This window comes from Salmo salar, chromosome 18, assembly GCF_965601325.2.
Source record: "Salmo salar chromosome 18, fSalSal1, whole genome shotgun sequence".
Taxonomy (NCBI): domain Eukaryota; kingdom Metazoa; phylum Chordata; class Actinopteri; order Salmoniformes; family Salmonidae; genus Salmo; species Salmo salar.
In genome coordinates this window covers 60,685,070-60,699,576 of record NC_138308.1, presented here as the reverse complement: position 1 = coordinate 60,699,576, position 14,507 = coordinate 60,685,070, and the positions used below count along the sequence as shown (strand labels likewise).

Genomic DNA, 14,507 nt, shown 5'->3' with positions numbered 1-14,507 from the left:
AAGTGCCTGGATTAGGACCTGCGCCGCTTCCTGTGTGAGGCAGGGTCGTACTCTGCGAATGTTGTAGAGCATGAACCTACAGGATCGGGTCACCGCCTTGATGTTAGTGGAGAACGACAGGGTGTTGTCCAGGGTCACGCCAAGGTTCTTAGCACTCTGGGAGGAGGACACAATGGAGTTGTCAACCGTGATGGCGAGATCATGGAACGGGCAGTCCTTCCCTGGGAGGAAGAGCAGCTCCGTCTTGCCGAAGTTCAGCTTTAGGTGGTGATCCGTCATCCACACTGATATGTCTGCCAGACATGCAGAGATGCGATTCGCCACCTGGTTATCAGAAGGGGGAAAGGAGAAGATTAATTGTGTGTCGTCTGCATAGCAATGATAGGAGAGAACATGTGAGGATATGACAGAGCCAAGTGACTTGGTGTATAGCGAGAATAGGAGAGGGCCTAAAACAGAGCCCTGGGGGACACCTGTGGTGAAAGCACGTGGTGCGGAGACAGATTCTCGCCACGCCACCTGGTAGGAGCGACCTGTCAGGTAGGACGCAATCCAAGCGTGGGCCGCGCCGGAGATGCCCAACTCGGAGAGGGTGGAGAGGAGGATCTGATGGTTCACAGTATCAAAGGCAGCCGATAGGTCTAGAAGGATGAGAGCAGAGGAGAGAGAGTTAGCTTTAGCAGTGCGGAGCGCCTCCGTGACACAGAGAAGAGCAGCCTCAGTTGAATGACCAGTCTTGAAACCTGACTGATTTGGATCAAGAAGGTCATTCTGAGAGAGGTAGCAGGAGAGCTGGCCAAGGAGGGCACGTTCAAGAGTTTGAGAGAAAAGAAAGAAGGGATACTGGTCTGTAGTTGTTGACATCGGAGGGCTCGAGTGTAGGTTTTTTCAGAAGGGGTGCAACTCTCGCTCTCTTGAAGACGGAAGGGACGTAGCCAGCGGTCAAGGATGAGTTGATGAGCGAGGTGAGGTAAGGGAGAAGGTCTCCGGAAATGGTCTGGAGAAGAGAGGAGGGGATAGGGTCAAGCGGGCAGGTTGTTGGGCGGCCGGCCGTCACAAGACGCGAGATTTCATCTGGAGAGAGAGTGGAGAAAGAGGTCAAAGCACAGGATAGGGCAGTGTGAGCAGGACCAGCGGTGTCGTTTGACTTAGCAAACGAGGATCGGATGTCGTCGACCTTCTTTTCAAAATGGTTGACGAAGTCATCCGCAGAGAGGGAGGAGGGGGGGGGAGGGGGAGGAGGATTCAGGAGGGAGGAGAAGGTGGCAAAGAGCTTCCTAGGGTTAGAGGCATATGCTTGGAATTTAGAGTGGTAGAAAGTGGCTTTAGCAGCAGAGACAGAAGAGGAAAATGTAGAGAGGAGGGAGTGAAAGGATGCCAGGTCCGCAGGGAGGTGAGTTTTCCTCCATTTCCGCTCGGCTGCCCGGAGCCCTGTTCTGTGAGCTCGCAATGAGTCGTCGAGCCACGGAGCAGGAGGGGAGGACCGAGCCGGCCTGGAGGATAGGGGGCATAGAGAGTCAAAGGATGCAGAAAGGGAGGAGAGGAGGGTTGAGGAGGCAGAATCAGGAGATAGGTTGGAGAAGGTTTGAGCAGAGGGAAGAGATGATAGGATGGAAGAGGAGAGAGTAGCGGGGGAGAGAGAGCGAAGGTTGCGACGGCGCAATACCATCCGAGTAGGGGCAGAGTGAGAAGTGTTGGATGAGAGCGAGAGGGAAAAGGATACAAGGTAGTGGTCGGAGACTTGGAGGGGAGTTGCAATGAGATTAGTGGAAGAACAGCATCTAGTAAAGATGAGGTCAAGCGTATTGCCTGCCTTGTGAGTAGGGGGGGAAGGTGAGAGGGTGAGGTCAAAAGAGGAGAGGAATGGAAAGAAGGAGGCAGAGAGGAATGAGTCAAAGGTAGACGTGGGGAGGTTAAATTCACCCAGAACTGTGAGAGGTGAGCAATCCTCAGGAAAGGAACTTATCAAGGCGTCAAGCTCATTGATGAACTCTCCAAGGGAACCTGGAGGGCGATAAATGATAAGGATGTTAAGCTTGAAAGGGCTGGTAACTGTGACAGCATGGAATTCAAAGGAGGCGATAGACAGATGGGTCAGGGGAGAAAGAGAGAATGTCCACTTGGGAGAGATGAGGATCCCAGTACCACCACCCCGCTGACCAGAAGCTCTCGGGGTGTGCGAGAACACGTGGGCAGACGAGGAGAGAGCAGTAGGAGTAGCAGTGTTATCTGTGGTAATCCATGTTTCCGTCAGCGCCAAGAAGTCGAGGGACTGGAGGGTAGCATAGGCTGAGATGAACTCTGCCTTGTTGGCCGCAGACCGGCAGTTCCAGAGGCTGCCGGAGACCTGGAACTCCACGTGGGTCGTGCGCGCTGGGACCCCCTGTATATAGCCTCCACATTGACTCTGTACAGTTACCCCCTGTATATAGCCTCCACATTGACTCTGTACCGGTACCCCCTGTATATAGTCTCGCTATTGTTATTTTACTGCTGCTCTTTAATTACTTGTTACTTTTTTTTCATATTCTTATTGTTGACAAACCACAGTCAATATGGCGTCAACATACAAGAGTAAGTAAAAACAAATGTAAATAAGTTAGAAATTGTGCTACTAATGCACAAACACGTCTCATAAATGTAACGATGTTTTTGTTCGTTTTTTTATATATATATTTTTTTTATATATATATATTTTTATCCTGTTAGGGCTAGGGGGCAGTATTGACACGGCTGGATAAAAAACATACCCGATTTAATCTGGTTACCACTCCTACCCAGTAACTAGAATATGCATATACTTATTACATATGGATAGAAAACACCCTAAAGTTTCTAAAACTGTTTGAATGGTGTCTGTGAGTATAACAGAACTCAAATGGCAGGTCAAAACCTGAGAGATTCCTTTACAGGAAGTGGCCTGTCTGACCATTTCTTGAACTTCTTTTCCATCTCTATCTTTTACTAAGGATCTCTGCTCTAACGTGACACTTCCCACATCTTCCATAGGCTCTCAGAGCCCGGGAAAAAACAGAATGTCGTCATTCCAGCCCCAGGCTGAAACACATTATCGCCTTTCTCAAGTGGCCGATCAAGGGACTCTGGGCTTATGCGCGTGACCCGACCGCCCCCGCCTTTGTGATTTTTTCCTCTGTTTGCCGAAAAGGAGATTCCCTGTCGGAATATTATCGCTTTTCTACGAGAAAAATGGCGTAAAAATTGATTTTAAACAGCGGTTGACATGCTTCGAAGTACGGTAATGGAATATTTAGAATTTTATTGTCACGAATTGCGCCATGCGCGCGACACTTCTGTACCATTTCAGATAGTGTCTGGAACGCACAAACAAAACGCCGCTATTCGGATATAACGATGGATTATTTTGGACCAAACCAACATTTGTTATTGAAGTAGCAGTCCTGGGAGTGCATTCTGACGAAGACAACAAAAGGTAATCAAACTTTTATAATAGTAAATATGATTATGGTGAGTGCTAAACTTGCCGGGTGTCTAAATAGCGAGCCCGTGATGCCTGGGCTATGTACTTAGAATATTGCAAAATGTGCTTTCACCAAAAAGCTATTTTAAAATCGGACATATCGAGTGCATAGAGGAGGTCTGTATCTATAATTCTTAAAATAATTGTTATGCTTTTTGTGAACGTTTATCGTGAGTAATTTAGTAAAATGTTAGCGAATTCCCCGGAAGTTTGCGGGGGGTATGCTAGTTCTGAACGTCACATGCTAATGTAAAAAGCTGGTTTTTGATATAAATATGAACTTGATTGAACAAAACATGCATGTATTGTATAACATAATGTCCTAGGGTTGTCATCTGATGAAGATCATCAAAGGTGAGTGCTGCATTTAGCTGTCTTCTGGGTTTTGGTGACATTATATGCTGGCTTGAAAAATGGGTGTCTGATTATTTCTGGCTTGGTACTCTGCTGACATAATCTAATGTTTTGCTTTCGTTGTAAAGCCTTTTTGAAATCGGACAATGTGGTTAGATTAACGAGAGTCTTGTCTTTAAATAGCTGTAAAATAGTCATATGTTTGAGAAATTGAAGTAATAGGATTTTTAAGGTTTTGAAAATCGCGCCACAGGCTTAAAGTGGCTGTTACGTAGGTGGGACGAATTCGTCCTGCCTAGCCCAGAGAGGTTATTCATGTTTTTTTATAATTTTTTTTATATATTTTGTAAATTGTAGAAATAAAACATTTTCCTTCATCAGAAGTTCCTGCTAGGAAGTAATTAATTTACTCGTTGTCACGCTTGTCGTCGGTTAAAGAGGACCAAAACGCAGCAGGTATGTGAATGCTCATCTGGACGTTCTAATAAGTACCAAATGAACACCAAAATAACAAACAGGAATACGATCGACAAAAACAGTCTGGCAAAACATAAGGCTAAACGCAGAACAATCTCCCACAAATAACAAACACCCTAATATATGGGACTCTCAATCAAAGGCAAATAGACAACACCTGCCTTCAACTGAGAGTCCCAACCCCAATTAACCAACATAGAAACAGACACACTAGACTAAACATAGAATACATGAAAACCAAACAGTGCCCAAAAACCCCGGAATACTTAAATCAAATGCCCCTTCAACAAACACACCACCCCGAACCACATAAAACGAATACCCTCTGCCACGTCTTGACCAAACTACAATACCAATTAACCTTATACTGGCCAGGACGTGACACTCGTTATCATACAGTAGCATATATTAATAATTATATAGTTAATATAAGTAGACATGCAATCATAATTGACTGTAGCGCATATAAAGCGCCCATAAACTACCGGTGGCTGAAAACACTTTAGACCGGTCCATTTAAAAATCATTCCTGCCTCCTTTGACCTGTAAGTGTAAACTCATCAGACGTCATGAAACGTTCACTTAATTTGAGGGCTGAGGGGACAAGGTGTATCTTTTCAGTGTTTGGACCGCAGGCCCTTGTGGGAAATGAACTATTTGTTTGCATAACCTATATAATATAACGGAGAAGCTATGCTACAATATTAAGTGTATATAAGCTACAGATAATTGCATACTGCTGTGTGTTTGAGGAAGTGGCTCATGTGATGGTGGGTCATGTGGACAGAATGCTGATGCTTTAAAATAGGGTTTCAAAAGAGCTTTTGCGGGATAACAGCGAAAACAAGACGTGACTTGGATGTACACAAAGGGGGGTGTAGGGGTTTCAGAGAACTGTGCATTGTGCAGTCACAAGGTAAGATATCTGCCAAAGACAATAACTACGCCTGGCAACATGTGATACGTCACGAGGCTGGGACCAGCCTGCACGCCAACGATAGGCTGGAGTAAGTCTAAACCACACCCAGCCTCTACTCTGACAGGCCCAGCAAGGAGCGGGAACTATCTCTGTCAGAGTATTAAAGAAGAACTTGTAATGCCGTTCCAGTTCTCTGTCTGCCCTGCGTGGTGTTTCAGTGAGCCCGTATATACGAACATCATACTTACCATTCAAGTGTTTGCATTAATTAAAGTACAAAGAAATGAGTAGTTACTCTGTGCTGACTATTTTGTTCTGATACCAGATTCGAATTGACGTGACCCTAACACCCTAAAGAAAATATATTTCTACAAAGCTGAATCAGGAAATGAATGTCCACTCTTCATTTCTATTCAATGCAGATCCCGCTTTCATTCCTATTTGATCATTTTTTCACGAAATATAAAAGCACCACATAGATTTAATCTAGTGTTTTAAGTAGTTGAACATGTTATTACTCCAACCGAGTGAAAGGGAGAAAAATTACACTTTTTCATTTTCATAAAAAACAACTTTATATCGAAACGAATGCCTTTTGAGTTGACGGCTTGCACATGCGCAGTTCGGTGCGAGACAACCGGTAACCCGGATATGTTTCTACCCATGAGGTCAGCCAGGCAACACCATGGCAACGCCTTCAAGCGCTGTGGTCGAGGTTTTCTACTGGAGAAGCAGCTTCTGCCTGTCTTCATACTGGACTTTCATTGACTTTGTTTTATAGAGGAGACGGCATGCTATTCGCACAAAATTATTAGTATCAAGTACGGCTCTCCGGACATCACTGGTTACAAGTTGACTACACAGATCTAGCACACTGTTGCCAACTCCTCAGCAAAGGAAAGTAGCTATTGGCTATCCTTTTTTTGTTGAAAATGTGTCGCTAGATGGGGTGTGAATACTCGCTAAATATAGCGACAAAAATCGCTAAGTTGGCAACACTGAGATTCTTAGCATCAGCTTTATCCATCTCGATAGACCAGACTGACCGGAAGCTGGACGGAAGTGGCCCGTCCACTGCGGAAATGCTGCCATGGTAACGCAGGTGACAATAACATGTCTGCAAAAGCGAAACAAAGCAACAAGTCAGCGGATAAAAATGCAAACGACAGAAATGATGCTGCGTCCAAAGTAGGAAGACATGTTAAAACCCTATTAATAGTTGATATTATTTGACATATTTACTACATAATTTGTCTGGTTATTTGGATTATTTGACCAAACCGTTCTCATAGCTAGAGCTAACCTAGTTTGGCTAGCTAACCAAACTCACTTGTGTTCTGAATCCAATTATTACAGGAAAATTATGCTGAAAAAGCCAACCCTCAATGGAAACTTATTTCCCATGAACAAATCAACATGCTGTTGGCTTTGACAGTGGAACAAGTGCAATTGTAAGTAACACGGATATATCGGTCAAGTAGCCATTTTATTTTGGATGTGTTTCATGTATGCTAACCTTTTGTTTTTACTACAGCCAGTTTGAAGAAATACTTGGTTTGAAGAACTACCAGACATGTGTGAAGGAGGCAGCCCTGTTGGACTACTTTGTCTCTGGCTTCTGGTGGGCCAGGGAGATGAACTACAGCTGTCAACAGATCTCATTCATCATGGCTCTACTGCAGTTGTTACTGGACAATATCAAGGGTATGTCATAAGATTTATAGGTAACAGACAGTATCAAATCAAATTTTATCGGTCACATACACGTGTTTAACAGATGTTATTGCGGGTGTAGCGAAATGCTTGTGCTTCTAGTTCCAACAGTGCAGTAATATCTAACAAGTAATATCTAACAAATTACACAACATATACCCAATACATACACATCTAAAGTAAAGAAATGGAATTAAGACTATATACATATGAACGAGCGACGTCAGAGCGGAACGGACTAAGATACAGTAGAATAGTATAGAATACAGTATATACACGAGATGAGTAATGCAAAATATGTAAACATTATTAAAGTGAATGAGATACCATAGTATAGAGTGCAGTATATACATATGAGATGAGTAATGCAAGATATGTTAACATTATTAAGTGAACGAGATACAGTAGAATAGGATAGAATACAGTATATACATATGAGATGAGTAATGCAACATATGTAAACATTATTAAGTGAATGAGATACCGTAGAATAGTACAGAATACAGTATAGAATACAGTATATACATATGAGATGAGTAATACATAGACTGATACAGTAGAATACAGTATATACATATGAGATGAGTAATGCATAGACAGATAGAGTAGAATAGGATAGAATACAGTATATACATATGTGATGAGTAATTTGCTGTGCAACCTATAATTTTGATTTGTTACCACGAGTGCACCCCAAGCAGGGATGGAGAAACTTTGATTGGGGTGGGGGCCACAAAATCTGAACTCATCATGACTGGCCACAGTGGCTCGCAGGCCTGCATATCCACATCTATACCCACACATGCAGACAGCCCTTTTGTGGGCCCTAATTAACATTTCGTTGGGGTCCCACCCCACCTTGCGAGAATTTTTAAGTGGCCCCCCTCTTGACAACAGAGTGAAGAAAAAAGACGTTTTAGAGTTAATTTTCTCCAATACTTCACAATCTGAGATAAGGTTGCAGTTTGAAAGATTGAAAGCAATTCTACACATTTTGCCCTTCATTAGGGGCTGTGTGTTCACCACCTAATCATCAATACCTTCATTAGGGACTGTGTTCACCACCTAATCATCAATACCTTCATTAGGGACTGTGTGTTCACCACCTAATCATCAATACCTTCATTAGGGACTGTGTGTTCACCACCTAATCATCAATACCTTCATTAGGGACTGTGTGTTCACCACCTAATCATCAATACCTTCATTAGGGACTGTGTGTTCACCACCTAATCGTCAATACCTTCATTGGGGGCTGTGTTCACCACCTAATCATCTCTACCTTCAATAGGGACTGTGTGTTCACCACCTAACCATCAATACCTTCATTAGGGACTGTGTTCACCACCTAATCATTAATACCTTCATTAGGGACTGTGTTCACCACCTAATCATCAATACCTTCATTAGGGACTGTGTTCACCACCTAATCATTAAAACCTTCATTAGGGACTGTGTTCACCACCTAATCATCAATACCTTCATTAGGGACTGTGTTCACCACCTAATCATCAATACCTTCATTAGGGGCTGTGTTCACCACCTAATCATCAATACCTTCATTAGGGACTGTGTTCACCACCTAATCATCAATACCTTCATTAGGGACTGTGTGTTCACCACCTAATCATCAATACCTTCATTAGGGACTGTGTTCACCACCTAATCATCAATACCTTCATTAGGGACTGTGTGTTCACCACCTAATCATCAATACCTTCATTAGGGACTGTGTGTTCACCACCTAATCATCAATACCTTCATTAGGGACTGTGTGTTCACCACCTAATCATCTATACCTTCATTAGGGACTGTGTTCACCATCTAATCATCAATACCTTCATTAGGGACTGTGTTCACCACCTAATCATCAATACCTTCATTAGGGACTGTGTGTTCACCACCTAATCATCAATACCTTCATTAGGGACTGTGTTCACCACCTAATCATCAATACCTTCATTAGGGACTGTGTTCACCACCTAATCATCAATACCTTCATTAGGGACTGTGTGTTCACCACCTAATCATCTATACCTTCATTAGGGACTGTGTTCACCACCTAATCATCAATACCTTCATTAGGGACTGTGTGTTCACCACCTAACCATCAATACCTTCATTAGGGACTGTGTTCACCACCTAATCATCAATACCTTTATTAGGGACTGTGTGTTCACCACCTAATCATCAATACCTTCATTAGGGACTGTGTGTTCACCACCTAATCATCAATACCTTCATTAGGGACTGTGTTCACCACCTAATCATCTCTACCTTCATTAGGGACTGTGTGTTCACCACCTGACCATCAATACCTTCATTAGGGACTGTGTTCACCACCTAATCATCAATACCTACATTAGGGACTGTGTGTTCACCTAATCATCAATACCTTCATTAGGGACTGTGTGTTCACCACCTAATCATCAATACCTTCATTAGGGACTGTGTGTTCACCACCTAATCATCAATACCTTCATTAGGGACTGTGTTCACCACCTAATCATCTCTACCTTCATTAGGGACTGTGTGTTTTTTTTTTAAAACTGCTTTTTTCGTCGGCATGCTAGGCTAGCTAATGCTATATTCAATGCCCATTGAATTCCATCTAAATGCAATGCCTTGCGTTGTGGCGAGTATCTACCGAAAGTGTTGTCGAATCTAATGGGTTGCTTTAGCATTAGCTAGCCTAGCATGCTGACGAAAAGGCAATTTCATAAAAAACTAGCAGTATTTCAATCTTCTCGATTTGACACATCTCACGCTCCTTGCTGTCCTGATCTTGGCACAGCACCGTTCCTGCTAGAGAGAAAAGTAATGAACTTCCAGTCAAGATTCTTATGGCTAACGTCAATATCGACTGGCTGTGGCTAATATCTGTATTCATATCTGTCCTTCATGTCCCAGAGAAGCAGATGCCATTTGGTGATAACCTGAACGAGTTTGCCAAGTTGATATCAGGAACACGCCAGTCTCTTTCTCCAGAGGTTGACTCACTGTTTGATGCTGAGCAGGCCATGGCCATCACTGACTACCTGAAGTGCAGGTAGCAAGACTCTTCTCTATTTGCCTTTTTTTTTGTAGGGTCTACATGATTAATATCACATTAACACTGTCCTTGCTGACCTGGTGATAATCCATTCAGAGCAGTGAACCTCACTCATAGTGGATGTTGATGTTCTGATCTGTTGGCTACTAATCTTGGTTCACCTGTTTTACTATAGTCTCTTTCAGAACTACCGACTATATGAGTTTCTCTTCAACCAACCTAGAGAGGGACTGCTCCTTGGAAAGAAGGTGAGGCTGTGTGTTCGCGTGCGTCAGTGTGTCCGTATGTATGTTGAGGTTTCCTTAAGGAAGCTAGTGAGTAACTTGGAAGGGCAGTGACCATAAAGAGAGTCCTTTCCTGTCATTGTCCCTAAGAATTTATTTATCTGTCATCTCTGACTAACTCACCATCAGGGGACCATTTATCTGTCATCTCTGACTAACTCACCATCAGGAGACCATTTATCTGTCATCTCTGACTAACTCACCATCAGGAGACCATGTATCTGTCATCTCTAACTAACTCACCATCAGGAGACCATTTATCTGTCATCTCTAACTAACTCACCATCAGGGGACCATTTATCTGTCATCTCTAACTCACCATCAGGGGACCATTTATCTGTCATCTCTGTCTAACTAACTCACCATCAGGAGACCATTTATCTGTCATCTCTAACTAACACACCATCAGGAGAGCATTTATCTGTCATCTCTAACTAACTCACCATCAGGAGACCATTTATCTGTAATCTCTAACTAACTCACCATCAGGAGACCATTTATCTGTCATCTCTGACTAACTCACCATCAGGAGAAGTCAAACTAGTGGAAGCACCTTTCTGTAAATGTACCGGCCCTATACTGCATGTACTGTGCTGAAACAAAGGTCAATCACAACAGTTACATTTTAGTCATTTAGCAGACGCTCTTATCCAGAGCGACTTACAGTAGTAAATGCATAGATTTCTTTCCATACTGGTCCCCCGTGGGAATCGAACCCACAACCCTGGCGTTGCAAACACCATGCTCTACCAACTGTGCCACACCGGACCAGTTCACTCTGTTCCTCTCACAGCATTTATCTATCCTATAATAACATCAGATCTCATTATCACAGCATGTATGGAGCCTATAATAACATCAGATCTCATTATCACAGCATGTATGGAGCCTATAATAACATCAGATCTCATTATCACAACATGTATGGAGCCTATAATAACATCAGATCTCATTATCACAGCATGTATGGAGCCTATAATAACATTCGATATCCTTATCACAGCATGTATGGAGCCTATGATAACATCAGATCTCATTATCACAGCATGTATGGAGCCTATGATAACATCAGATCTCATTATCACAACATGTATGGAGCCTATAATAATATTCGATATCCTTATCACAGCATGTATGGAGCCTATGATAACATCAGATCTCATTATCACAACATGTATGGAGCCTATAATAATATTCGATATCCTTATCACAGCATGTATGGAGCCTATGATAACATCAGATCTCATTATCACAGCATGTATGGAGCCTATAATAACATCAGATCTCATTATCACATGTATGGAGCCTATAATAACAGTATATCTCATTATCACAGCATGTATGGAGCCTATAATAACATTCAATATCATTATCACAGCATGTATGGAACCAATAATAACATCAGATCTCATTATCACAACATGTATGGAGCCTATAATAACATTCGATATCATTATCACAGCATGTATGGAGCCTATAATAACATCAGATCTCATTATCACAGCATGTATGGAGCCTATAATAACATCAGATCTCATTATCACAGCATGTATGGAGCCTATAATAACATCAGATCTCATTATCACAGCATGTATGGAGCCTATAATAACATCAGATCTCATTATCACATGTATGGAGCCTATAATAACAGTATATCTCATTATCACAGCATGTATGGAACCTATAATAACATCAGATCTCATTATCACAACATGTATGGAGCCTATAATAACATTCAATATCATTATCACAGCATGTATGGAGCCTATAATAACATCAGATCTCATTATCACAGCATGTATGGAGCCTATAATAACATCAGATCTCATTATCACAGCATGTATGGAGCCTATAATAACATCAGATCTCATTATCACAGCATGTATGGAGCCTATAATAACATCAGATCTCATTATCACAGCATGTATGGAGCCTATAATAACATCAGATCTCATTAAATAGATTTGTTCAACCAGAGGTCTTTTCTAGGAGCTGCAGCGTTCCAGGATGTGACATAATAAACAAACTCATAATTTCCAGACAGAGAGCTGTAGTACAGCGACTCCTCCCTGGTAGTTTGGTTGCCATTATGAGTCTGTTTGATTTCCCATTGATATCTTTACAAGCTCTGTTACCAGGTAATATGATCCTTGTCTTAATATATTCACAAATGTGAAGGCAAACATCCAACATATTCTACTGTGAGATCATGGGTGAGATTACAACCTCTATGTTTCCTGACTAACTGTATTCCAGAGGACCATAGAGGTGATCAGCTCAGCAGACTTTGTAGCTCTGCTGGAAGAAGGCATGAATACTGATGTCTACCTCCATTACATGACTCCTGTTGAACACCATGAAGAGATACTGTACTGTAGGACTACTGATGTCTACCTCATTACATGACTCCTGTTGAACACCATGAAGAGGTACTGTACTGTAGGACTACTGATGACTACCTCATTACATGACTCCTCCTGTTGAACACCATGAGAGGTACTGTACTGTAGGACTACTGATGACTACCTCATTACATGACTCCTGTTGAACAGCATGAAGAGGTACTGTACTGTATTGTAGGACTACCTCATTACATGACTCCTGTTGAACAGCATGAAGAGGTACTGTACTGTACTGTACTGTAGGACTACTGATGACTACCTCATTACATGACTCCTGTTGAACACCATGAACAGGTACTGTACTGTAGGACTACTGATGTCTACCTCCATTACATGACTCCTGTTCAACAGCAGGAAGAGGTACTGTACTGTAGGACTACTGATGTCTACCTCATTACATGACTCCTGTTCAACAGCATGAAGAGGTACTTTACTGTACTGTAGGACTACTGATGACTACCTCATTGCATGACTCCTGTTGAACAGCATGAAGAGGTACTGTACTGTACTGTAGGACTACCTCATTACATGACTCCTGTTCAACAGCATGAAGAGGTACTGTACTGTAGGACTACTGATGACTACCTCATTACATGACTCCTGTTGAACACCATGAAGAGGTACTGTACTGTACTGTAGGACTACTGATGACTACCTCATTACATGACTCCTGTTGAACAGCATGAAGAGGTACTGTACTGTACTGTAGGACTACTGATGTCTACCTCTTTACACAACTCCTCCTGTTGAACAGCATGAAGAGGTACTGTACTGTAGGACTAGTGATGACTACCTCATTACATGACTCCTCCTGTTCAACAGCATGAAGAGGTACTGTACTGTAGGACTACTGATGTCTACCTCATTACATGACTCCTGTTGAACAGCAGGATGAGGTACTGTACTGTACTGTACTGTACTGTACTGTAGGACTACTGATGACTACCTCATTACATGACTCCTCCTGTTCAACAGCATGAAGAGGTACTGTACTGTAGGACTACTGATGTCTACCTCATTACATGACTCCTGTTGACCAGCAGAAAGAGGTACTGTACTGTAGGACTACTGATGACTACCTCATTACATGACTCCTGTTGAACAGCAGGAAGAGGTAGTTTGCTATTTTAGTATACTATCTGGATTAAAAAGACAAGTAGATAAATAAATGATACAGATTATATTATTGTGTATTATGTCTGAGTTAGTATCACTCCTTTTCCACAACTCCTATTCCAAGTCAGTGATCATGCCGTTTCCCATATGACCACAGGTGGGCGCTGTCACACTGTTGAAGACCTCTTTACTGAGAACTAAAGCCTGACTTTATGACTGATCACTGCTAGTACATACTATAACGGTTGATTTAAACATGTAGTAACAGAATTTAAGGGTAGGATATTGTAGTTAAATACCATAACGGTTGATTTGAACATGTAGTAACATAATTTAAGGGTAGGATATGGTAGTTAAATACTATAACGGTTGATTTGAACATATAGCAACAGAATGTAAGGGTAGGATATTGTAGTTAAATACCATAACGGTTGATTTGAACATATAGCAACAGAATGTAAGGGTAGGATATTGTAGTTAAATACTATAACGGTTGATTTAAACATATAGCAACAGAATGTAAGGGTAGGATATTGTAGTTAAATACCATAACGGTTGATTTAAACATATAGCAACATAATTTAAGGGTAGGATATTGTAGTTGAAGTTGTAATGGTATTCTGAACCTGCCAGTAGCTTTGCATTCATCTCGTTCCTATTCAACATGCAGCACCATGCACATAATGGAACA

The 14,507-nt window shown here is 42.0% G+C and overlaps 1 protein-coding gene across 1 annotated transcript; it reads left to right on the top strand.

Moving 5' to 3' along the window:
* The first annotated feature begins 5,037 nt into the window (after positions 1–5,037).
* On the top strand, positions 5,038–13,883 carry cabcoco1 (ciliary associated calcium binding coiled-coil 1). The gene is made up of 6 exons (XM_082965014.1): positions 5,038–6,437; positions 6,606–6,700; positions 6,784–6,953; positions 9,873–10,011; positions 10,190–10,262; positions 12,555–13,883. Exons 1-6 carry the CDS (start codon positions 6,363–6,365, stop codon positions 12,702–12,704), a joined length of 702 nt encoding a protein of 233 aa, XP_082821140.1. The 5' UTR covers positions 5,038–6,362; the 3' UTR covers positions 12,705–13,883.
* Positions 13,884–14,507: the final 624 nt, after the last annotated feature.

Coding starts and splice junctions, on each gene's coding strand:
- cabcoco1 (XM_082965014.1), top strand. CDS start 6,363: ATGTCTGCAAAAGCGAAACAAAGCAACAAGTCAGCGGATAAAAATGCA. Junction 6,438..6,605: donor GAAATGATGCTGCGTCCAAA/GTAGGAAGACAT, acceptor CAATTATTACAG/GAAAATTATGCTGAAAAAGC. Junction 10,263..12,554: donor GACTGCTCCTTGGAAAGAAG/GTGAGGCTGTGT, acceptor ACTGTATTCCAG/AGGACCATAGAGGTGATCAG.